The sequence below is a fragment of the Thermobia domestica genome, chromosome 18 (assembly GCF_964235325.1).
Source record: "Thermobia domestica chromosome 18, izTheDome1.hap1.1, whole genome shotgun sequence".
Lineage (NCBI taxonomy): Eukaryota > Metazoa > Arthropoda > Insecta > Zygentoma > Lepismatidae > Thermobia > Thermobia domestica.
The window spans coordinates 15,070,318-15,097,655 of record NC_137471.1 but is presented as its reverse complement, the minus strand read 5'-3'; the positions used below and the strand labels follow the sequence as shown (position 1 = coordinate 15,097,655).

General features: G+C 36.0%; 1 protein-coding gene across 2 annotated transcripts in view; it reads right to left on the bottom strand.

Moving 5' to 3' along the window:
* Positions 1 to 453: 453 nt before the first annotated feature.
* LOC145675987 (uncharacterized) overlaps positions 454 to 27,338 on the bottom strand; it is a 53,341-nt gene continuing 26,456 nt past the window's right edge. Inside the window, exons 7-14 of one of the 2 annotated variants that reach the window (XM_081746819.1) lie at positions 23,355 to 23,528; positions 19,612 to 19,645; positions 14,971 to 15,023; positions 14,148 to 14,249; positions 12,244 to 12,369; positions 8,595 to 8,760; positions 6,510 to 6,649; positions 454 to 898 (exon numbers count right to left, since the gene is read on the bottom strand). In XM_081746819.1, the coding sequence (XP_081602945.1) occupies positions 6,510 to 6,649; positions 8,595 to 8,760; positions 12,244 to 12,369; positions 14,148 to 14,249; positions 14,971 to 15,023; positions 19,612 to 19,645; positions 23,355 to 23,528 (795 nt within the window). In that variant the 3' untranslated portion in view covers positions 454 to 898. The remainder of the gene's footprint in view (positions 899 to 6,509; positions 6,650 to 8,594; positions 8,761 to 12,243; positions 12,370 to 14,147; positions 14,250 to 14,970; positions 15,024 to 19,611; positions 19,646 to 23,354; positions 23,529 to 27,338) is intronic. The other variant, XM_081746818.1, reaches the window with a different exon arrangement.

Here is a 27,338-nt window from a genome sequence, read left to right as displayed (position 1 = left end):
CGGTCAGGTAGTTCAAGAGTTATTAAGTCACGAACATAGTCACTTTCATTTTTATATGTATTGATTTTTATATATATCCAAAGTAGTTTTCAAAACATTTTCGAAGTTTGTTCATCTTTTTAGGCTTTGTTGTTTTTGTGATTCACATAGAAGCAGGAGTTCTTTATATTTTAGACTTTGACTCATAACTTTCGAGAAATAAATACGAATAGAAAATCGTTTTAAGGGAAAAGCCATGACGTGGAAACTCCACTAAAAGCAAAAGTCACACAATCTGCTGACTTCATAGTGTACTAAAGCATGAAGTAGTGTACAACATGAAGTACAGAGTCACACTTCATGGTGTGACTATGTACTTCATGCTCACTACATAGTCGGCCTTTTAGTACACTACGAAGTGTACTAAAATTTTAGATTCTTAATAGAGGTTTTAACGTTAAATTTTGAAAGAACTTCAAATACATAAATATTTATTTGCTATATTAATAGAAAATACATTATTTATGGCAGTGTGTACCAACGAAGTTGAACGTTAAGTCTATCAATTTGTGGATAAACTAGGTTTATCTTTGAACAGCCGATCTTCGGTCTCTAGTTGATCTTGGTTAGTCAGTTAGACAATGCTGAACCAAATGTACTGAACGTAGATTTTCGATGGTACAACGAAATTCCTTGAAATTCGTTTAAGTTAGAAAGTTCAATTTTTAACTTGTTTGCATAAATGCTCAATTGAACTACGTTGGTGCACATGAGATAATACAGGTTTGGAGAAGACTGAAGTTCACAAAATCCAAACTGATATAAAATAAATACTATTTAATTTCTTCTATCTGCATACACTATTCCATTCTACCAGTTGTTTGTAGTTGATTTGGTGGACGATATGTCTTAGACACACCTGTAATGAGATTAAACAAATAAATAATTGAAGAATCTGGAAAATCGACAATCGTAATTTAAGATATGAGACGTAACATTGACAAACTCAGTTCCATACAAATTAACCAAAATCAACATGATTTCTTTTGCATTTGATTATGTATATAGGGTGTTCTAAAAATCACAACCACGAACTACAGAGCACTATATTCTATAAGTCAAAATAAATCAAAAAGTTGTACGTAATTCCATACGTTTCGGGTCTTCGTCTGGAGAAGCGATTTGCATTATATGGCAACATCGCAGATAAAGAAAAGGAAAAACATAAAGTAGACATACGAAATCATCATCGATTCTGTTCAGATGACAGTTAAAAGTCAATAGTAGTTGACACTACCACATTTGAGAGCAGTAGCGTAACGCAAAAATGTCGGGGACCCCGCAGGATTATTTTTGGGCCCCTCTTCCCATGCCCATTAACTTCCCACTCTATTATGTTCCTGTAGAAGAGAATGGTTAATAAATCCATGGAATATAATAAAATTACAATTAAAATTAATAATACTCACCGAAAAAGGTAAAAATTATTTTCCCTTAACCTTCGACTATTAAGATTTTTTTTTTAACTGATGTTGCTGCCAAAATTTCTTGAGCCGTGGCAAAAATGCGAACTAAAGCTCACACCTCCACACACCCACGCGTTGAGCCAATAGTTTCAGGTGTTGCTAAGCGAGAGAAAGCGAGTGGAATTCCTTCAGCCGATAGCAGCGCTTGCAACGGAAGACTTAGTGATCAAGTCAATGTAGCATTTTTTTTTTAAAGAATAGATGAATTTTTACCCAGAGCATATTTTTCTTTTCTAAAGTAAATAATGTTAAGGGAAATGGATATTCCATATTCTACTCACTTTTTGTGGTCTTTTTGTTCTTGACATTTGCTTCGCGGTGGGCCCCAAATCCTGCGGGCCTCCCTGCACTGTAGGCCCTGCGGGCCCCTCAGTTACGCTACTGTTTGAGAGTGTAACAATTTCATCTAATTGCTTGATGAATTGCTTAGTTACAAGTTAATCTGTGATGTTGCCACGTTATGAAACTTTTGAGTCCACATAGCGGCTGGCTGACGGATGCTCCGAACGGCAACCATTATATACATAGCATTTTCATTTTGCTTGACGTGAAGCTATGTTGCCCGCCATTTTTAAAACACCCGAGATATACTATACGTATATATCCTATATATCTTATATACTATATATCCTATTTTTGAATTATACTCTGTATGGTATTTGGAAACGTTGTGTGTGTTCCTGGTTTACAATTTTAAACATGTAAACCTAGACGAAACTCAATTATATATTTATTAAATAAGGATAGTATCATAAAATACATTAAATAATACTTTTAGAGTAAAAATTTTGTATGAAATTCAGAAATCAATGCAGAAAAATGTAATAATTATATCAATATCGAAACTTTCAGCATTTTGGTTCTAACTGAGCTGATTACGAGATGATACGCAAATCACAAGGAACTAAAGAGCGAATATTTCCTTATCAATGCACTTTAGCATTGTATGAAAATTCTTGTTGTTCTTAGACATCGAATCTATACTAGGTATGAGTGGTGTCTGTGCTTTTCTTAGCCAGGTTCTGGTATAAGACTAAAGTAGAACAGAAAAGTTTACAATCTGAAAGATTCCAATAGTTTTACGAAATATTAGAGAGGTTATTAACTTTGGTTTCTCGTTATTTGAGATTATAGAAGTGTAAGGTCAAATAATGTATTATAATCGAATATTTTCTTTTTCTGTAGATTCAAGTTTTCCATTGCAGCATTGTGATCAGGCCGGTAGCCAGCCCAAAAATGTAGGGGGGCCCGGCTGAAGTTAGGGAGGGCGATCCAACCATATTATAGGTCATCACCATGTTATAGTTCATTTGCAAGCCTATCACGAAAATTTTAGGGGGAAGCAAAAATTTAGGGGGTGCCCGGCCCCTCCTACATCCCCCTGGATACAGTCCTGGTTGTGATTCACTTGAATGGAAAAGCGTTCTAAAATCCCTCAACTGAACTGAATAATATCCCGAGTAGTTTGACTTCGGGTTTAATTGATTTTGAGCTTAACGTCCTTTTCAGCAGCGAGACTATATGAGACGTGGACTTACTGATTCATGGGCAATCCGAACCACATGAGTTCCGCCGGGAATCGAACCCAGGTCTCCTACGCCAAAGGCGTGTACGCTAACCGCTTAGCCACGAAGCTCGAATTCTATCCAGCTAAAATTATTTTATATTAAAAACAACATTTTAAGTTAGACTTAGGCTGTAATATTATGCAAGTGGAACATAGCAATTCAAACGTACATGCCGACGGAATAAATAACTGAAAATATGAGAAAAATTGTAGGCTCAATTCAGGTCCTCAATTGCATCTATTATGATAGAATCCGGAACGAAAGAAAATTTGGGTTAACGTCATGAAGTTTTCTGAGTTAGAACAGAGAAGCACCCACGTGGGAGGTTCACTGGGTGCTAACCCTCCCAAAACCTTGGTAACTCGAAACATATTTCTATTCTTTCTTAATAAAAAATATAGCTACTTGTTAAACCCTAAACATTTTGATTTTGCATTTCATTTGTACTCTTTCCTTTCCTTATACTCGTACAACCAATCCAGTTCTATATTTTTTCCTGAGAACATGGATAACCGTTTTTTCGGTTGTAGCATAACTACGGCTCAATACTACATAGATGTACACTGCAATCGATACTACTTGTCCTTCCTGACAGCTCGCTGTGCGCACGTGGTGCTCAATGCTGTGTTGCCAGCTTTTGCGTCGGGTATTGAAACACGAAATTATTCACTGCAAGTAAATCTCAGTTTTATCAAATTAAATGACACAACAATAAACTAAAAAGAATGCTTTTAATAACCAGCAGGTCTACTACTAAAATTGACATTCGACTAAAACAATGTGCATTTGTTTATATTCAAATTGGCAACGTGCGGAAAAGGTGGAATGTTTACCATTGCAGCGCGAGAGAAATGAGCCATTATAATTGGTTGAACGTGCTGTTGCCATAGAAATACTTCTTCTTACCTAATTTTTATGACCACAGGAAGGAAAAAAAACAGAGAAAAGCAATTGTCAGAATGGACAATTTATTGGACTCCTCTCAGAAAAAATCTGGGTCCGCTTGTAACTTAGAACGAGAGTGTTATATACCGGTATTGAAGATACATTACTGTAACAGTCGTCTTTACTAAGAACGAATATACCCATAGACATTAATTGAAATATTCATTCTTTGCACCAATAACATACAAAATGAATATACAGTTAAAGTCAAATGTATTTCGCACTTGTTTCTAATCATGTTATTTGACCGCCTTTTAAATCTACATCTCTAACACATCCACACAATCGTGTCCCTTTATGGCCAAGTAATCAATATTAGTGGTTTCCGTAAGTTTTATTTCGGTTCGACTCCCGAAAAGGGAGTTAATGTAAAACACAAACCCGAATAGCATTTCGGTTCCCATTTATAAGCAATAGATCTCGATTCATATAACTTTAGTGCAAGAAAAGAGACGTTAAACTCTTTTTAATCTATTACCATTAACATAACCGGCTCAAATATAAATCTGTATGAAAAAGCAAAACAATATACCAGATGTTACCTGTGTTACGTTAATACTGTGATAACACTAGATACATTACAACACATTACAACGTACCCATACCCCACACCAACATACCCCACAAACGTTACTCTTTTATGAAATCAAGAAACGTCATATTTACAATTTCCGTTGTATTTATAAAAGCTTAAATCTAGCATTTAGCCTATCAGCCAATGCTAACTGTTTTATACATAACACAAAAGGTTGTCCATGATAAAAATAGTCAACTTCCACTGGCCGTCCCGAACGATACGTTTAGCCGTTGTTATGTCCCGATACATCATAGACTACACTAGGGACTGTACTTGATAACAGAATCACTTGAGCATGATTTGTGGAAGAATGAAGGTAAAAATGACAGCTTTCTGTGTAGAATTCATAATCAAATTTTACGCAGCTTATTATAGCATTCAATAATACTGAAACTATCAAAAAAGATGAATTAACAACTGTCAACAAAAGCTCTTGTTCACCTCGTCATCGGACTATGTACCCAACAGATTCTTTCGGTACGTAGTCGGCCAGGTACATGGTCCCAGCGCGCCCGAACGCTCAATACAGTACACCGCCATTATGTTAGCAGTGACACAGAACAATCTATCAACACAAAGAAATTTGGCCATACGACACGGTATCTCAAAAGACAGTTTCCAACATCATCTGGAAGAACCTCGCATTAGAAGCGCATAGCAAACTGTATGGATACGGCCTCACACAGCGTTGTATTCAGAAAAGGTTCACAAACGTCAGAAAACTGTATGAAAGCGTACATCACGGGGAACAAGTGGAAATGGCGTAGTACTTTGGATGAGGAATGGTTCTATGTAAATGAGACCAACAGAGTTCGATCCTTTTTCTATTGTCAACTAGACCATAAGAACAGTCCTAACTTTTTTGTTGTTGCAGTGCAAGGAAAAGTTTTCCAAGGAATTTCTATTGGTAGCGAGATATTACAGTCGTGGAACCCTCCCATTCGCCCCATCAGTACCTTCTAACACCGAAGTCAACACCACTTACTTGCAAGAGGACGTCATGAATCTTCTGTCTGACACACACATCTCCGTCCTGTACAGTGATGAGATCACAAGTGTATGAATTTACATGGACAAAGCTTCCAGCCATACCCCTTGATTATTTACACGTTCTATGCAAGGAAGGCTGAAGAGACTGGAGTTTGAGTGAACTCATTTTCGTCCATTCTTGTAAAATTCCCGAATACTCCACTAAAGGACTACTTTGGGTCTTGTATCCTCGAACAGTCACTTGCTCGACGCCGTCCTCGTACCTTGCAGAATCTTCAGAAGGTTGCCAAAGCGGTATGGTGAGACAATCAACTTCCTATTCTACCCAAAAGTTCTGTACAATAGAAACTACGCCGCCGATCGATCGTTTGGGCCCATAGCTGTCACATCGAAAACAACTGGTGATGGTGAAAGATTTACTACCCAGGTAAGTGGTTCAAAGTTGAACCTATTTTCATTATTAATAGCCTTCTGTAATGGTGATTTCAAACAATCTATGCAGTACATAAAGATTAAAGATATAATAGTTAAAGGTTGTCCTTATGTTATTGTCAAGCCTTCCAGTACACTACTTATATTTCTGTGACGAGTGAGGGTTTTAAAATTCGCAAAATAGTACTTACGATCTGATTAGGAAGTAAACTGGTACTAAGATTAGCCACAGAAAAAGGTAGAGATTACTTTAATGAAGATAAATACCGGCTTACGTGTAGGGGTGAAAGTTATTGAACTCAATTAGGTCCACGCTCGGAAACATAATTGAAGTCTTAAAATTCTTTTATTCAATAAATTTAATGTTATGTAGATATGCTTGAAGGTTATTTGTTAGTTATATCGGATAAGTCAAAATTTTGTCATATTAGGAGATTATAGTATAAAATTAAAACCAATTTTAGATAATATTTAAATAAGCTACTTTCTGACCTACAATTTACTATGTAGTTGTTTCGAGTTTTGAACCAGTTTCTTCAGTGCAACACGTGAAATTTTTCCTGTACTTGATAAAGGTAGTTTGTCCACAAAGATCACTCCACCTCGGAGGTGCTTGTGCTGAGGAGTTCTCTCTGAAATAAACACAGAAAACAAAAGACACAAGTTGTTAATGTTGTGGAAATAAAGAGCCCTATTTCAGTACACATAAGAAAATTTGAAATAGAGTATTTGCTATTAACTTACATTATGTACAGTTTATCGAAACGCTTTTCTATTAAATATAGAAACTTAAGGGATTGAAGAAGTCGGATGCAAAGCGGCATAAGTCCACTTCTAACCCAAAGTGAGTTAAGACCGGAATAGTGTTAATAAGAAAATAGTTCCGCTACAAAACAATACAAATTTCCATTAGGAAGTTCTTACAATCTGATGGAATTGAAAGCAGTTGCAAGCATAGATGTTCATTTTGCTCCGACCTCACTCACCCTCGTCCTCACAGTGGCAGTTGGCTCTCACCCTCACGAAGAGAATTGTCCATCGCCCTCTCGCGCCCTCGTCCTGGCAGTGACAGTTAGCACTCGTCCTCGTTCACCCTCGCCCTCGTGCTGGAAACTTGTCCTTGCCCTCGCGCACCCTCACCCTCGCGAAGTGAGTTGTCCATCACCCTCGCCCTCGCAGTGAAAGTTGGTCATTGCCCTCGCGCACCCTCGCTCTCGCGTAATTGTAGGCGAGGGAATTTGAGAGTTAGGATGCCCTTGAGAGGGCCACCCTCGCGAGGGTGATCATCCCTGGTTGCAAGAGAGAACCAGTTCTGTACCAATACAAAACTGATTTTCTCAAAATTGTATTCTTGCGCTTTTTGCATCTGACTTCCTCAATTGTATCAAGATTATTTAAATAGTTTAATCGTAAAACACAGTAAAAGTATTCTCATGAAAGACAATAATCTGACGATGGAGGATTTTTCAAAAAATAAATACTAAGAAATAGTCCAAATAAACGTAAACACAGATGAGTGATGATGCCTTCATACTAAAAATGGAGTAATACGAGAACAAAGGTAATTCTGAAATTAATATTTCCGTTGTAATAACTTCCCTTATATTTCAATTTAATTGCAATGAAATTTTATATACATATGATACAAAATATTACTAATGCACACTTTTCTTCTATTTGGAGATATCTAAATCAATAACATGAATAAGGAAGAAAAGTAAAGAGCTGACGCAAGATTCAGTTCTTGTAAATAGACAATTGTCAAGTTCCAGAGGTTCATAGCAGATTGTAGGCGATATGTATATCGTGGAAGCCTTAAGTATTAAGGGAGCAAACTACTAAATATTTTTCAAAAGCTAACAATTTTTCTTTTGCTCGTTTTTCGTAAGTGAAAAGAGATAATGAAATGTAACTTACCACAATAATAAATCATGTTATTTTACACTCGAAAATACGAATCAAAAGAATTTTCAGTGTTGCCATCCATAGAAATTATAGTATAACCAGAATATGAATTACTCAAATATCTAGGTTAAGGCATTGTCTAGGAAAATGAACTCAACGATGCCCTGATTGATAATTGATGACTTATCATGTTGTCTTGGTTCCTTGTTAAAAACATTTTAAATAATATTTGTATTTATTTTGTAATAATTTACATAAGTTATTACAAAATAAATACAAATATTATTTAAATATAGTTAACAAGGAACCAAGACAACATGATAAGTCATCAATTACCGTTGAGTTCATTTTTCTACACGATGTCGTAATTTTTGGGTAATTCATATTCTGATTACACTATAATTTCTATGGATGGCAACACTGAAAATTCTTTTGATTCATATTTTCGAGTGTAAAATAACATGATCTATTATTATGGTAAGTTACATTTCATTATCTCTTTTCATTTACGAAAAACGAGCAAAAGAAAAATCGTTAGCTTTTGAAAAATATTTAGTAGTTTGCCCCCTTAGATGGATGAAGAAGTTCCGGGAAAGAGAATCCTCTGTCGCTTTTTAGGTTTGGTTGTGATTTACCCTCGAAATTGCGATAATTTAAGCTTTATCTATATACCTGCTACATGTCTTTTCAGTTCTTCTTCGGTCACTTGATGTCCTGGTTTCTTGATGACGTAAGCTCGTGGTAAGGATGTGTATTCTGGATGTGGAACACCAACAACTGCTGCTAACATTACAGATGGATGAGTTTGTAACAACGCTTCTAGTTCAGATGGAGAAATCTTAATAAAAAATATTAATTAATATTAATTAACAGCAAAATCACTAATTTCCATTAATATCACTTAAGTTCATATCCCAGCGTTTTATGATATTACTAAAGAAATTAAATTGAATCTTAATTATAATCATTAACATAAACCCAAGAATACGTCTAAATTTTTATTTATCTCTAACGTTTCAATGTAATCCTCACCTTCTTCATGACCTTTTTAAAAGTAAACAGAAACTACTCCTTTTAGTTACAACTCATGCTTAAATTATATAATGAAAAATAAAAGGTACGGGCATTGCACTAAACTCACTCGAATTCCTTAAACTAAATCATGTTGTGCTGCAGGTATTAATGAAACATTTTCTCCGGGAATGCGAACACAATTATAAGGCGTTTTCGGAGAACTTCGTCTGAAACCTTTTCAAGTTTTATGTCCCACGATTATGCCAGCTAGGCGAAAACAGACGGTGATGATAAGAAATGAATGAAAGGGTGCAATGAAGAAATTGGGAAGAGACGAGAAAACCCACGCACACGGTGTTTATCCACCACAAAGTTCACTTGGCGCGAGCTGGGATCGAACCCATGACACCATGCACCAGAGGTGAACGCTCTACCACTGAGCCACCGCGGCCCCTTCGTCCGAAAACAACTCATTCCGAAAAGTAAACTACTTTTCGCAGATGTTTTCCATAAGAAATTGTTTAGGCCACGTATTAGGGTTATTAATGAGATATTTGTTTATAAAATAATATTTTACAAAACTATAAAAAAAAAATACACTCTAAGAATAAACTACCCTTTGTGTCTATTTTCATGGAAGAGATTTATGAAACATTATAGGAATAATAATGAAAGAATTACTTATGCAATATGAACAAAAACACTTAAGTCAATTTTCAGCAAGTGGTCTGAAAAGAAACCTCCAAGAATAAACCACCCCCTGTAGTTTTTTCGTAAGGAATAATGTGCACAACATTATGAGGGCTATTATTGACATATGAACAATATTGCCAGTGTTGTTTTTGACAAAATCGTCCCAAAAAACATCACCCTCTAAAATAAACTATTTCTCGTAGACGTATGCAGGACAAATGAGTTATGACATATTGTCAGTTTATTACTAAAATATTTATTTATGAATATTTTAAAATCTTTGAATGATTTTCGAGAAGATCGTTCGAAAAGCTCACCGGCAAGAATAAACTATCTTCTGTAGATTTTCTCAGAACAAATGAGATACACTATACTGTTAAGTTAATAATAAATGAAATATGAACTAAATCGGATAAGCCGTTTCTGAGAAAAATGTCGGAAAATAACTCACCCCTACGAGTAAACTACCCCTTCTGAGAAATGGATACAATCGTTAGAAATGTTTTTGAGAAAATCTTTTTTACCTGTATTTTCACTTTCAGCAAACTACCATTATTTTAGAGGTAAAAAAAAAAAAAGAAGAACTTTGAGAATGGTTGATATGTTGAATGGCATGACTTCTAGGCGAGTGTACATAAAGATGAACATACCATCCATGCATATGCCTGGTGTGAATGATTAAAAACCCAGGAAAAATCTTACTCTGAGTGGCTGGCTTGAACAGTATTTTACAACTTTTCATTCGAATATCTCCACCGAGAATCGAACCCGGAGCTGTTTACAGCAAAGACGTGCACGTTAATGACTACGCTACGCGAGGTCACTCTTTTGTCGTGTAATAGAAGCCATGAGACGCAATTAAAGCAACAGTGTGTGTTTGCATAGTAATAATAAATAAGACACTGAAGAAGATGGCAGTTCTCATTGAAATTTTCATCATAAACATTTAAATTCATACTTGGGATTAAGTTAATAACTTGATATTATTATTTTGTTCATCATTGTTAATGTTGAACTTTTAATTAACAAGTTATTTTAATGTAAATTGCTTTAAGAATGATTCATTTTGCTAACTACATACGTACGCTATGAAAATGCATCATCTAAACGAAATAAATCAAGAACTTATGATTCGATGCAACCAAATAGTAGAACTATCAGTCAAGCAGCTTGGTGTTACTATTACTAACTCTATCAGTTATTTTCCATCCCCTCTATTGACTATTTAAATTGCATAATTGAATAAGTGACTAAAGGAAACAAATAGGATTTTATGGTAGGTGAAATAGCTTTCCACAGGGAGAAAATCCACTTAATTTATCATATAAGTAAAATACAACTGTAGTCACAAGTAAAAACATAAAACATAAGTGTAATCTATTTAACATACTAATTATTAACGTATGTCGTTTGTCATATTGGAGACTTTTAATAAATCTAAATTGACTTTTAATATTTCTCGCTTTCAAAGCCTATGTCTATTTCTGTTAGTTTATAGTAAACCACAAATTTCAGCTTCATACATTCGGTTTAACATTAGGTAACATCGAGAAGTACAAATTCATATTTATGGTTCCTTAATGGAAACCGAATATTTGGTTTAAAATCAGTTTTATACTAAAAATAAGTTACACTTATGAAACAAATTGTGAAATATGATGCTATGAAGTTTGACAAGTTAGAATACTGCATATATGACTACAATTACAGAACAGAAAATGTAATATGTTAAACCAGTGATAGATAAGCAATGGCCCGCAGGTTATATGTGAACCCCTGAAGAGTTCTATCTGCTCAGGACATGATTTCTAATCTGACTAATGAAAAGAAGAACAGGGTTCATTCCAAACAAGAAAAAAATGTATTAGAAAAAGACTGATAAATGTGGGAACTTCTAAGAATCAGTGCATCCAAGTTCGAACCAGATTATTAAAACTTCTATCGTTAATACAGCATACTCTTACAAGAATTTTGTAAAAGTGCCATTGATGATTTTAATAAATTATACCGGCATAACCAAAGTTATTTTCATTCTTTTGACTCTGTTCTGAAAAAAAGTTTTACCCATCATTCAGTTAAACGATGGAAAATGTAGTAAACATTTTCTAACGTTAGCTGTATTCTAGGTGGAGAGGCTTGCATGGAACATCAACCACCAGATCGTTATATATATATATATATATATATATATATATATATATATATATATATATATATATATATATATATATATATATATATATATAGAACCCCATATATAAAAGCGAACATAATGATCATAATGATAAGAATTACCTCCGATTAAATTGAGTTATTAGATGAAAAAGGTTTTGATTGAACCACAGAAGAATCTGTATTTACTTTATTTGGAAGTTAGAAAATCTGACGTACCATTATTTTCCCCTGAGCTGCTCACTATAGGGAACAGTTTTTAAGAATTACATTTTAGGCCAAGCCTAAAGGCAGTGGATGGAAGTTGTGCTTTTCTTGATAAATTTGCAAAGCTTCCACCAAACTCTTGAAAGACCAACATCGTCTTAAAATAAATTTACGTTGAAACAAAATAATAATTTTCTAACCTTTTCTTTCTAAATACAGCAGAAGAATAACTTACGTGATGTGCCAAATACTTAAATGTCTCCTTTAATCTGTCTTGAATAAATAACTGTTTCTTCTCATTAAAATATCCAATGTCTCCTGTTCGAAGCCAACCATTTTCGTCGAAGGCCTCTTTCGATTCCTTAAATAAGACACAAATACAGTACATCAATGGAGTGGCTAACCAGAAGGGGGTTCAAGCTTCAAACTTTATATAATTTCAGATTTTTATTGAGATATATTAATGTGGTAAATGCTTACTTTTTACACAAAATCTTGCTGAAGTAGGATTGAAATCTCAAAAGCTCCCCTTGCATACTTTACAGCATTAATCATACTATATAGCAAATTAATAATATTTATAAAACAACATAATATATAACTACCTGAATCTCTTCGTAACTCTTACAATATGCTTGATTTGATTTGATTTGTTTTTTTAAAGTTTAGTGTCCCTTTCAGCAGCGAGGCAATATGAGACGTGGACGTGGGATAAGAACTTCATGAGCTCCGCTAAGAATCGAACCCCGGTCTCACATGCCATAGTAGCGTACGCTAACCGCTTAACCACAAGGAACCTCTCCCTTAGGATATGCATTTCAGTGGAAGTGTATGGACAACAATCCGCAACATAATTTGACATAAATGTTTGAATCTCCCCTATCCAATTAAGATACATCATTTAATCAAAATAAACGTCATAAAAATTCAGCTTGAGGCAGGTATTATGTTCCAATATTAATTTCAAATAGGTCAACCATTTTCCTATGATGCGATCACAAACAACAAATAACGTCGTTTTTGGACCTACACTTCATATCTTTCCTCAACTCTATGTAAAAGCGAATAAGTACACGGAAAAGCGAAAACTTATTTTTCCTTTTATGTTACAAGAGTTATTTACAAAAATCTGGATATGCATTTTTTAAGCAAAGAAACAAGCTTCAGGTACAGATGTTAAACGAAAAACAGGTCCAAAATTATTTAAAAAGAGGGTTTGAATCCTTTGTGCACTGACTGCTTCAAGCGTATACTCTCCTTATGGCTTCTTTCCACAAAAGTCAAATAAAAGTGGAAAACATCACAATTCAAACTGTACATTCATATTTCTTAATTTATTTTGTATAATCAAGTCCTACCCGCCGATCTACTGATAGCACGAATCTCTGGTTCATGTGGTCCTGGGTTAGATTATTTTCCTCTCTGCTTATCTAATTGTTGTGGGGAAATTCTTTAAGGATTTTTCTTCCTCTCTTGTTATCTAATTGTTGTGGGGGATTTCTTTAAGGACATTCTTCTTCCTCGCTCCTTATCCAATTGCTGTTGGAAATTCTTTAAGGATATTCTTCTTCCTCTCTTCTTATCCAATTGTTGTGAGGAAATTCTTTAAGAACATTCTTCCTCTCTTGTTATGTAATTGTTGTGGGGAAATTCTTTATGGACATTCTTCTTTCTCTCTTGTTATCTAATTGTTGTGGGGAAATTCTTTAAGGACATTCTTCTTCCTCTCTTGTTATCTAATTGTTGTGGGGAAATTCTTTAAGAACATTCTTCTTCCTCTCTTCTTATCTAATTGTTGTGGGGAAATTCTTTAAGGACATTCTTCTTCCTCTCTTGTTATCTAATTGTTGTGGGACAATTCTTTATGGACATTCTTCTTCCTCTTTTGTTATCTAATTGTTGTGGGGAAATTCTTTATGGACATTCTTCTTCCTCTCTTCTTATCCAATTGTTGTGAGGAAATTCTTTAAGAACGTTCTTCCTCTCTTGTTATCTAATTGTTGTGGGGAAATTCTTTAAGAACATTCTTCTTACTTTTTTTTTTTAAATTCATATTCTGAATTAAGACCCAACAATGATGGATGCTTAAAGCTATTACAAAATTAAAAGAAAAGAATGTATAAATATTTCGATAATCACCTTCGGCCTGTTGAGGTATCCTTTCATCATGTTCGGTGAGTAAATAACAATTTCTCCAATTTGATTTGGGCCTAATGATTTTCCTGTTTCTATATCTCGTATCTATAAAATAAAATAAAGCAAGCATGAATTTAATTATATATGTGTATATGTGTGAGTGCTTTGTTAATTACATTATATGTTTTTAACTGTCTTACAGTAATAATAATAATAATAATAATAATAATAATAATAATAATAATAATAATAATAATAATAATAATAATAATAATAATAATAATAATAATATATTTAGGGAAAAGGTTTAGATTTGATGCGTAAATTTGTTGTTAGAAATCTTTTATGGAGAAATATTATGATCATAGTTTTTTTTTTTTAATTTATGAAACTTCTATGCTTATAAGTGGCTCTGGCGAACAAAATGATAAGTGACACTTCCCCGAGCTCTTACGTGGAGTGTGTTATGATTGAACCACAGAAGAGTATATAGATAGTTTGATTTGGGAAATGTACCTGTAGATTGCAGGACAAGCTTGTTTGATATATGCCACTGCATTGAATTGCATGGGAGTGATCATCCTTCTTTTCCAGTTTCATTGGAAACTTAGAAATGATGGCATATCATTGTGTCCATCCGAACCACTTGTATGTAAAAATGTTATTTTCAATGTATTACTATAAAAACTGTGGATATATATATATATATATATTAAGCATGTGTACCATATATATTTAGTAACTATTATTTTTATATCGTACCCCTTATGTTTTATATGTTAAAAATACAGAAATAAATAAAGAATACAGTTAATATGTAACTTACTTTTGCTTTCGTTGAAGGATATAGATACAGACCAGAGCGAATATCTTCAGCATCTTTAAAAGGAATATAAATATTAAATATTAGAAACTAAGTCTTTGAGTGATTATTTTTTGCAAATTATACCAATAATATTATTTATATCACACAAATAATTACTAGTTGTAATCCACGTAATATTTACCTGAGCAAAATATATAACTGCAGAGCTGAAATATGTTTCTTCAAAAGCAGTCTCCTTAATATTTCACAAGCTTCTTCCAGTGGCATCATTAGTAATCGAAACCTTTTCTTAAGGCCTTTTTAGAAAATAAAATAATCTTAGATCGTAGTCTTACGCATATGTCATCTGGTGTGTCGCATTGGGTCTATTTCGGCTGCATTATCAGTTTGACAACTACACAAAAATTAGAAACAAGCCGAAATAGAGAGTACTACTACTGACAGAAGGGAAATATTGTACGAGGTGTGTGAGAAAAGTAATGAGACTGGCAACACTGCGGGCGATCTGGCAACGTTGTGTCTACCGGCCTGTGCTAGACCGGTTTGTTTATCCCTTCCACTTCCTCAGTCCCGTTGCCAATGTGTGTGTAATTACACAAAATGTGTGCAATTTTGTTCTGTGTGTGCATTTTGTGTGTAATGCTAATCTGTGTGCATTTTGCGTGTAGTTTTGGCACAATTCAAAATTTTGATCATTGCTGATTTTTTGCGAAGTTCCTTTCATTCAAACATTCATTACTTCCATTTTTTCTGAAAATTGGCTTCTAAAAACTACGAGCGCCAACGCCTGACTCCAGGGCGACGCAATAAAACCTATCTTTCTTCCTGGGTACCTAAATCTAGTTTCTCAGAAGTGGGTGCCATTACCGTTGGCCCACATCCCCAATCAAGGTCGCTTTGTTCAAGCAAAGCAATATTAATGAATGTTTACCGTCGATGTTGGCCAAAACATGAGGCGGAAGGGGATAAGAAGTCTTTTTTTTGTTTGTATGTTTGTTTGTTTTCACACCACTTTTGTCAAGAAAATGCCATTTTGCAAACAGATGAACGACAGGGTGAACGGAAGGGATGGGAGGTCTTTCATTAAACGAAGGACAAAAATGGAAAAAAGTGTGTATGTGTGTGAGAGAAGTGAAGTTAAATCAAAGATTCAACCAAGTTTTACTGAATCAACTGGTGTGACTTGGTTAATGTAAAAACTTGTCAGGATGACTGGCCGATGTCCAATTAAAAGCATTAAGTACAATGAAAGTGATTGAAAGTGACAATGGGCGGGAAGATGACGGTTTTACTATAATAATAATAATAATAATAATAATAATAATAATAATAATAATAATAATAATAATAATAATAATAATAATAATAATAATAATAATAATAATAATAATAATAATAATAATAATAATTCGCTGAATCTCTGAACAATGACTGGTCGGTGTACGTATAGGTATGTACGTCATTAAACATAATATACATATAGATAGGTTGTTATTTATTGTGCAATTTTGTGTGCACTGTCTTCCAGTTTGTGTGTAAAATTGTGTAATTTGAACGGAAGGTGTGTGTAATTTCTCTTGCCGTGTCTGGCAACACTGTAAGTCCGAGTTACAACTCCGTACAGCTAACGCATTATTTTTGACAGCGCCATCAGTGAAGTGAAGTTGTCTTTTTGTTGTATGTTAGAGGAATGGAGCAACGGAATTTCCATCAGTGATTTTTTTTTTACCTCAAAACGCATTACTGTTGTTCCTCAACCCCCTTATTCACCTGATTTGAGTCCTTGTGACTTTTTCCGGAAATTGAAACATGTCCTAAAAGGATGTCATTTTGGAACTCTGGAGAACATGCAAAAGACTGTGACTGACCAGTTAAAAGCCATACCAGTTGAAGACTTCCAGCGCTGCTACCAAGAGTGGGAACAACGACTCTGCCGGTGTATAGTTACCCAAGGGAACTACTTTGAAGAGGATAACATTATTATTTAAAAAAAAAAAACACATAAAATCCTTAGTTAGTACAAAATTAGTCTCATTACTTTTCTAATACACCCCGTACGTTACAGGTTAATCTGAATTTAGGTTCAGGAGATATTCTCCTCAGGCCAAATCATGTCGCCCTCAGCTCATATCGTACTTCTTTGATGGTAACATGACGGTTTTACATGTCCCAAATCTGTACATATTCAACACGATTGTCAGTTTGGTTTGTCGAAGACTTATCGGAACGTGGTTTCCTATTAACTGATATAAACCGTTTTTTGAAGTATTAATACAGTGAGTGACAAATGAAAATGCTGTATTTTAAGTATAAACTAATGAATCTCTAATTGCACAAAGGACTTTAATGTACTTTCAAACGCTAGAGAAAAAATGTTTAAACCCAGGATTGCAGATTTCTCTTACACTCGACCTTCAGTTCAATGTTACGGTTACACAATTATAACATCTTCTATGTTTGTCCCTCTTATACACAAAGTTGTATATACCTCTAGAGAAAATAGAAAATCTCATAAATCAAATTACAGAAAAATATGACTTACGTCCTTTCTGAGCTATTTTCTTTTGTTAAAGAAAATATTATACCTTGACCTAACCGGCCAATCCCGTCCAACGTAATCAGTATGTCATTAGTTTTGTATCCGGTGCAATAGTCCAACATAGTGGCGTACGCAAGTGGGAGTTTCGGAATTTCAATCCTTCTTAAATAACATATTATGCAAAAATAAACATTTATTATATTAAGATACGCCTGAAATGATATAGGTTCTATATTTGAGAGCTTGAACCCCCCGTTGAGAAACTTCTGAGTACGTCCCTGGGCCATCGTACTCACTACATCCCTGGGCTTTTATCTATCGAAATATTGGAAAATAAATGGTAGGGAAGCTATGAATGACGGACTGTAATTTAGATAAAGGTTCAATGATAGAATCTGCCATAATCAGACCAAACACAAACAAAACTTCATAAATACCACTATCTGCGAAGAACTTGAAGGCATTAAAGATTAAAAGGTCGTGTATAGTAGTGAAGCTAAACCATACCATTTCCATCTTCATCGTAGAATATAGTTCTTCAACCAATAAATATTTTGAATCCGACCAACATTTCTATGAGCCTAATAGATACATCAAATTCAAGATCTGATTACTCCAATAACTGTTTCGAGGTTACTTTATTTAACATCCGTCTATACGTAATAAAACGAAGATTTGAGAAGATTCTTGAAGAAGGAAATTTAATAAATATATCAGGAAAAAGTATTTTCATTTAAAACAATTATGAAATGCAGAAGGTTCTTTCAAGAAATTTCGCTTTATTTGTGTTCGAAAAGATAGACCACTCAAACATTTCGTAAGGATTGTTCATATAAATATGGGTAAGATAAATATATTCATTTATCAAATATGAAAATTGTCAAAAGAAGTAAACTATGATCTTCTTTGACCTTCAGAATTGAATAATGTTACAATTACTTAGCAAAATAGGTTAAATATACTTTAAACTACTTCCAAGGTACTTTATTTAAAGAAAAGAAAATCCAAAATTCAATTATGCTGTGCTAACTTTATATTTCTTGAGGTCTAATTCGGGAGAGTAAAACTCCCGGAAGTAGGAACTAAATACGCGGTTGTGATTGGTTGGCGTTATCCGTTTCTAACTTACTAGAATACATATACAGGAAATCAAACGCTTGCTGCTGTCGGTTCTCGTACCCGAGTGCTTCTTAATATTCTCAACACAAATAAGATGAGAATAATACTCAAAAAAGTGATTCATTTACTTTTGTGCAGATAAGCAGTAGTAGTAGTAGTAGTAGGAGGAGGAGGAGGAGGAGGAGGAGGAGTTGGAGTACTAGTAGGAATAGTAGTAGTAGTAGTAGTAGTATTGGTGGTGGTAGAAGGAGGAGGAGGAGGAGGAGAAGGAGAGATAGTAGTAGGAACAGGTTAGAAGCCCTGCAGGGCTCGTTTTGTTTCATCTTGACTGCCATGATATAAATTTTGTGATCAACTTAAAACAACTGGATAGAGTAGCGCGTAAAGCAGCTGGCTAAGATAGTGCGCAAAAAGCGTACTTCCGGGAGTATTGCTCTTCCGAGTGGGTCGTATTTCTTGTACTTGACTAAAATCTATGGAATAGAATTCCCGCCTGAACACCTGCTAAGATGTCTCTGTAAACATACGTTGATAATCTATTAGGGTGGTGGATTTTTTTTTGTTACTTGTTCTGACAGTTCTGCGTCAACTATAGAATGATGTGTATTAACCAATTAACAGCCCTACAAAGTAATTGAATGTAAGCATAGCTCTTATATTAGACAAAAATACCCACATGGAGCCACCCAGATTGCTTCATGAAGAACAAATTAAAAACAAAATAATTTTTTCATATAGTAAGGTACCTGACTGGTTGTCGTCACATAGTGTTAGTCCACAACTAGCTTCTAAAATAAGGAACTTTATTTTGTACATTTCAATATTTAACTAACCCTATAACATTCGTGCATCATTTGCAAAAGTAAAGAAGCATTTCAGTGTAGAAAAAAGTATATATTTATTGCGCTATGAGTGAAGGTAAGTCAAATAAACTCTAGGTGACATATATGTATACTCGTATAATTGATTTAGGAAATACTTACATCCAATCATCCAGCATTCCGTGAGACCATAACCCTGAAAGAAGATAATAACATTGTAAGGACCCCCATATCATAACAGAAGCACATGTTAATACAACAGGTGTTATTGATTACACACAATGAAGCAGACAAGAAGCCAACACGGAAGACACCGGAGGAAGCCGAAAGGTGACGGACCTCACGAAAGGACCCGAATAGGACAAATAAAAGAGCAACCACGGAGGAACCTGGCATCAGTCGACCAACTGATCAGCTAACCATCACCTGCTCTGAAGTCGTATTGGACTAGGAGTACACCTTTCCTATTCCCCATGTCCCATTGGGCTACGGATCCAATCTTCAACTGAAACCTTGCGAGGCTGCCGTGAGCTAATGGGGTTATCCACAATCTCACTTATACACCTTGCCAGTATTCTGTGTTCTGGATGCTGCCATGAGCGGAAGGGGCACCCGGCAAAACATCGATATCCCTTCATCTGGTCATTAAAGAAAGACACTATTTACTCTTTGTAATCAAAGACATTTGTAATTAGAACTTTGTAATAAAATTGGTGAAGAGAGAAGACTCGTCCGGACCATCATCTAGTCTCTACCTATAAAGTCTTTGCGATGTAAATATTGTATTTTATTTACGTAACAGTTTCAAAGTTGACTCAAAGAATCCCACTTAAATTTACTATTTTTTTTATTATAAACTTCCATTATACAGAGTCCTCTTGAAAAAAATGTATACACTCTTTGTTATTCTGTACTAGAATACTGGCATTGAAAATTGTTCTGAAATTTAAGTATGTTCTAGTATGTTTTTTCACCCAACAGATGACGGCATTGTTTTCACTTAAAATTATGTCGTAGTTCGGTTTATTCATCATCAACGTCGGTACTATCTGCACGGTTAGCAGTGATGCCAACCCATGGGGAAAATCCCATATTGTGGGATTTTTGATAAAAATTTCTCGAAATGGGATAAACGGGAATTTTCATTTAAAAAATGACAAGATTTATGGGATTTTTTCACATATCTATTCCATTGACACCAAGAAAATTGTCTATGTGCGAGAAGTAGATAAATGTCTTCAATAAACTTAAAATTTAATTATAATTGTGAATTTTTGTTGCTGTAAAAGTTAATGTTAGTGTTAAAAATGATTTGTACAGTGACTTGTGAATCTCAAGAAACAAGTGACAAGGAACGTTAATTGTACTTTGGTGTTAAAAAAAAAGAGAGAAATTAAAGAAACAAGAGAATTAACGGAAGAAAATAAAACGAGAAACTTCCAACTTCCAAATCGTTCCTTACGAAATGACTGAGGAATGAAGTTCATCTAGCTTTATTACGTTCAATTAGAAGATTATGACATAAAAGCGTAATGGAAATATTAAACTTATAACAAAATGTATTTATTTTCATCAGCATTTTCAATTGTCTCTTTTAATTAAGGAAAATACTTGTTCATAGACTGTTGGATAAATGTAGATGATCGGAAATTTTGAACAGTTGACTCATATATTGAAGAGAATAGCTTACATACCCTAATTTCACTGTTCATGTTTTCTAAGTGTAGAAAATTTTGTTATTACTATAGCGTGGGAAATTTAAGAGCAAAATGGGAATTTCTGTTTTTCGAAATGGGATTTTATAATGTTTCAGGTTGGCATCACTGACGGTTAGTGAGATAAGAAAATGGCAGGAGCAAGCTTGACGTTCGAGCAGCGTAAGTACCTTTTGAAATGTTTTATCAGCTTTGGGAATGCCATCGAAGTGTAGTGTCAGTGGAGAGAAGAGTTTGGTACTCAAGCACCAACCTTTCTAAAAAATCAAATGCATTGTTGACAAGTTTGAGGGGCATGAAACGATTTGCAGGAAGAACACCTACAACAACATGTCCTGCCTGATAGTACTGACATCTATTGAGCGAAAAACCGTACTACAACATAATTTTAACTGAAAACTATTGACAACGCCGACATCTGTTTGGTGAAAAACTATACTACAACACAGGATGACAAAGAGTGTATTGTTTCGGCGGACTCTGTATTTGATGAAGAAAAAAACTTAATTTATAAAACAGGAATTGTTAAATTAAACACACACCCTGCGGTTCGGCTCACAATGTATTCCAAAGATTAATACTTATTTAACACCGTAGTTGATTATAATAATAATAATAATAATTACGGTACTATTATTTCTCCATTTTGTGAAAGTATCATATTCACTATTACCACATAGTTTTAGATTTTATTCAACTTGCCTTTATTATTACTCCAATATGTTCAATCAATTTGGTCATCTATTTCTACTGACCGAATTCTCAATACATCTTACATATCTGCAACAACAATACAATACGAACAATATATCAAACTTCCGGCCAAAGTGCTTGCTGATAGTTAATTACTTCAAAAATTGAATTTTCCAGAAATCATCAAATGAACAGAGTAACTCACTTAGAACGTGTTTTTCTTTAGTAACGAATGGCATTATGGGAAGGCAGTTGTGACATAAGATGTGTCAACCGATTAAACAATAATAATTGTCACGAAGGTGATAAACGAAGCTATAGCCGAAGCGTTGATTTGCAGTGATTTATTTAATTCACGTAGTGGGAACTAAAATTACACAAAACATTTAAAAGATATTATTCAGAGAGCATTCAAGGAAATTAACAGAGAGATATGGAAAATGTTGGATTCACATTTTAAAAAATACCACAATCTCTTGTCGCTTTTGGTCTATTGGGATCTCCGATATTGAGTCTAGAAACGGAAAGACCCTGCTACTTCCGGTTTCAATAGGAGGAAATGTGTAGAAATGAGGACGTTTCTACAACAAAATTTAACATTCTTAACATTAAACTTTGTCCTCTTCACTAAAGCTACTGTTAAATAATTTATGGTTAACTAATTAAATATTTAATTAGTAATAGAATCGTATACCCCATCAGGATTCTGCCGCCTCCAGTCGGACAATTTGTCCATGCCGACCGCGACAAATAGTTGCCTTGCCGAGCAGTCGGCAAACAGCCGGAAATGAGCATTAAATGTGCCGGCGCCGCCGTAAAGGCACAGTAAATGCGCCGGCGCCGCCGTCGAAAAGAGGCCGGCATAAGGAGTCGGCAGAGGGTCGGAAAGAGGCCTTTCCGACTGTTTTCCCGACTCTGACGGTCGGCAACAGTCGGCAAAGAACATTTTATTTTACGATTTTCGACCGCTTGCCGCCTCGGCAAAAGGTCGGCAACTTTGAATAAGTAGATCGTCGTGCCGCCGCGGACAGATGCCGGCTGCCTCCGGCGGCCCGCCACCGTCGACGCCGGCAATCCCTCTTTCCGACCGCGACTTCCTGATAGGGTAATTCAGTGTCTGGATGTTTACTGATTAATGTAAAATTTTCGTAATTGGAGGTAGGGACCACTTGGTCGAAAAAGTGTAAAACGCTTTTTCAAGCCAGCCACCCTGAATGAGGTTTTCCTGGGTTTTCCTCATTCACATCAGGCAAATGTTATGTGGGGTGGTACCTAACTTATAGGTCCCAGGCCGCTTCCTTCCTTTCCCGATCCTTCCTTCCTTCCCTTTCCCTGGATAGTGTGCTCGCGGAGGGACGTCATCCCTCAAAACATGACGGGCTAAATGGCCACAGATGCCGAAAGCCCAGAAATCTAAATCCTAATCCTAATCGTAATTGGAGCTAAACTCTGCAACAAAATAGAAATAAATATATAAATAAATTTTGAAAAACTTACCCCCAAAACTGCTTTCAGACCAGTCATTTTGTTCCTAAGAGTATCAATGACTTTGGGATCTACGGCTGCTCCTCCTGAGGCCATCGCCAGAACACTGCTTAGATCATAGTTCGAAGTTAACGGGGAATTAGCAAGTTGTACCAGGACAAACGGAAAGGCTGAGAACATTTGAGGCTTTAAGATGAAAGGAAAAACAATATATTAGGAACAAAACCTTTAGATTTTGACTATTAACTCAGTAATTGCTTAGTAATGTTTAGTAGAGAGGTTTGTATACATTGTATATGTTAATTGTTTGTTTTACTCTTTTGACGTAGTGTTATTCTAGTCTGCTAAAAAGTGATAACTGTGTGAATAACACCTCAGAAATATAATATAACACTTAAGAGTCTTCATCCCGGCGAAATTAAAATACCGCTAATTTTACAGTAATTATGTGATATCTTCAAATAGGTAAAAGATAATCGAAATGTGGAACAAGAGCGCCCTAGACAATATTATTTTACATGAGAAACCTTTATCACGACTCACTTATCTGCTTTCGATTTCGAGCTATTTTGAAAATCGGCATTTATTTTCGCGTTTTTAAACGGCTGAAAACGGAAAGCTACTAGGTGACTTGTGGTAACAGTACCTCATGCAAAATAATATTATCTAGTGCGGTCTTATTTCATATTTCAATTATCTTTTATCTATTTGAAGATATCACATAATTACTGTAAAATTAGCGGTATTTTAATTTCGCCGGGATGAAGACTCTTAAACAGACACTTGCATTAAAACTATCCCTTCAGTATCTCAAGAATAAAATTGAATGAAATGATTTTATGAAGCCGTAGTTAAAATTTAAGTGCTTTATACATAGACACATATAACCAAATAAGCATGTTGAATTTAAGGTGTCCAGTATGAACTCGTCCAGTTCAGATTCCACGTTAATCAGTAGGTTCACGTCTCATATAGCCTCGGTGCTCAAAGAGACGCTAACTTCAAAATCATCATCGTCACTTGGACTTAAAGAAAAATTAGCATGTTTTATAGTTATGACCGTGTATGATTGTATATCTCTGTCATTGGCAATAGTTAGAGGGAATAAACTGGAAGTGTTTCTCTATTGCTAAAGAATAGAGATTCCGCTATTCACTAAACTTGAATGATCGGTTGATCTCAAACAGCTCAAACGAAAACTTTCAAGTTCTCTCGGGTTGCACTGGACTAACAGAATAACAACTGAGGACCACACAACGGTTAAAGGGAGGACATCCATGTTTCAAGATTGCAGACGTGAAATATTTGAACCAAATAAATTATCATGGGAAATTAGGCAGACAAAAAATCACTTTTCATGGAAGCTAATATTATCAAACTGAAGCAATGAGCAATTGCTTTGAGCTTCTAACATTGTGACATCTTCAGAAATAAGTATTGCCGTGCTTATCGGTCAGATGTGATTCCACAGAATACTTCGTAAAAAGAATTAGCACGAGCTAACTGCAAGTGATAGTCAAATAGAACTTATAGTGTGGGTTCCCATTTGCATACAGGTCAATCTGGTCTACTTGAGTTTATTGGTAATGCTGCATTTCGAATGATCTATCCCCCAAAATTTTAACGTAGATTCTCTGTGCCGAAATGAAAAATAGCTAGCAAAACAAGAAATTCAAAGCTTCTAAGCATAAACTAGTAACCTGTCATAAACTACACAAATCACGTCGGATTTTTGTGCTTGATCACTATCTCCAGACTTATTTCCCGTAGGGAACTGTGACCTGTTCGTTCAAGGAGCACCACGTATTAGATGTCCACAAGCCATAAAGATAGACGTACTCTGTGTCTGTTGAGACTAGTGGTGGCTACAAAAATCGGTTTTTCGGTTTTTAGGAAAACCGAACCGGTTTTCGAAAATGTTCAAAAAACCCGTTTCCTCCAAAACCGGTTCGTTTTTGCACCGAAACCGGTTATAGGTTTTCTCCAAAACCGATTCGGTTTTTCACCAGACCCGGTTTCGGTCTTCTTCAAAAACTGTTCCGGTTTTCTTTTTCAAAATTGGTTCTATTTATGACCAGAATAATGTTTTCTTGTTCTCTGGAATCCGATTCCGTTTTCACAGAAATACAAGGTCTGTATGATAAGTAATGAGACTCGCCGCGCCGCGGCGCGCGTGTCGCTGGAGCGGGTTTGTCGGTGATGGAGGATGTAGGGGGGGGGTCCGAGCAAAGCAACGCACCGCGCGTCAGTTGGCTCCGAGCCTTAGTGGAGCGCGGACAAGCCTTGGACAAAGCCCTTGTGAACATTCTTGTCACGGCGGAAAATCAACAAACATGGAGGGTTCCATCGAACAGCGTTATGCGATCAAATTTTGCGTTCGCCTGGGGATAACGGCTACTCAGACGCTTTCTCTCATCACGGAGGCCTACAAAGAGGAAGCCCTATCCAAAGCCCAGGTGTTTCGTTGGCACAGTGCGTTCCGGAACGGCCGGGAAAGCGTTGAGGATCTGGAGAGGGCTGGACGCCCGACAACAGTGACTACGGACGAAACTGTGGCAAAAGTGAGGGATCTCCTGAACTCAGACCGTCGATTATCGTTGAGATTGATTGCTGATGAACTCGATATGAACCACACAACAGTGCACAAGATTGTGACGGAACAATTGGGAATGAGAAAAATCTGTGCGAAACTGGTGCCGCGAGTGTTGACTGACGAACAAAAGCAACGACGTGTTGATTGTTGTCAGGAACTGTTGAACCTCATGAACAGTGACCCTAACTTTGAAGATGACGTCATAACAGGTGACGAGTCGTGGGTGTTCCAGTACGACCCTGAAACGAAACGTCAAAGCGCGGAGTGGCACACTCCTGCGTCCCCGCGCCCCAAGAAGGCCAGAATGTCGAAGTCAAAGGTGAAAACAATGTTGATTGTTTTTTTTGACAATGTGGGGGTGGTCCACAAGGAGTTTGTACCCCAAGGACAAGCCGTCAACGCCGCCTTCTACAAACAAGTCCTTGAGAGACTGCACAGGAGCGTCAAGCGGAAAAGACCGGCGATCGCTAGCCGGTGGAAGTTGCATCACGACAATGCCCCTGCCCACACCGCCTTCTTAGTGACCTCCTTTTTGACCCGGATTGGGGTGGAAGTCCTTCCACAACCACCCTACAGCCCAGATGTGAGCCCGGCCGACTTCTTCCTCTTCCCGAAGCTGAAGCCACGCTTGAAAGGAACCCGTTTTGCAGACGTCACAGCCATCCAAGCAGCCGTGACCACATTTCTAAAGGACATGCCGGCTGCTGACTTCCAGGGGGCGTTTGCAGCGTGGAAACATCGATTGCAGAAGTGCATCGACGCAAGAGGAGAGTACTTCGAAAGCTTTTAAGTCCCTGTACAGATCAGATCAATAAAACAATGTTTCCAGACCTGGTCTCATTACTTATCATACAAACCCTGTAGTTTGTGTTTTCCAAAAGTTTTCACCGAAACCAGTTTTGGTGAAAACCGAACCGGTTTTGAAGAAAACCGAACTCGGTTTTTGGAGAAAAGCGAAACTGGTTTCGGTAGAAAAACCGAACCGGTTTTAAAGAAAACCGAAGCTGGTTTCGGTATAAAAAAACGAACCGGTTTTTGGAGAAGACCGAAACCGGTTTCGGGTTTCGGTTTTTCTAGAAACCAATTTTACCCATCCTTAGTTGAGACCACTAATGCCCATACATTTGGAACACTGAAAGAAGCATTCAATTCCAGTGCAGAGAACGTACACAAACTTCACCACCAGCTTCAGAAAAAGTGTCAAGTGGAACCATGAGTACTTTGAAAGTTGGCTGTAGCTCAGGAAATGACATGACAAAATATCTGTGTTTCTTTGTTGTCTCGTCAGTTGGCTTTGGATACTGGACTATGTCGTCATCGGTAATTGGTTTGGTACCATATAAATTCATTCATATAGAACCGAGATTACTACTGCATCGTAGATTTATTTTCTGCGTTTCGTG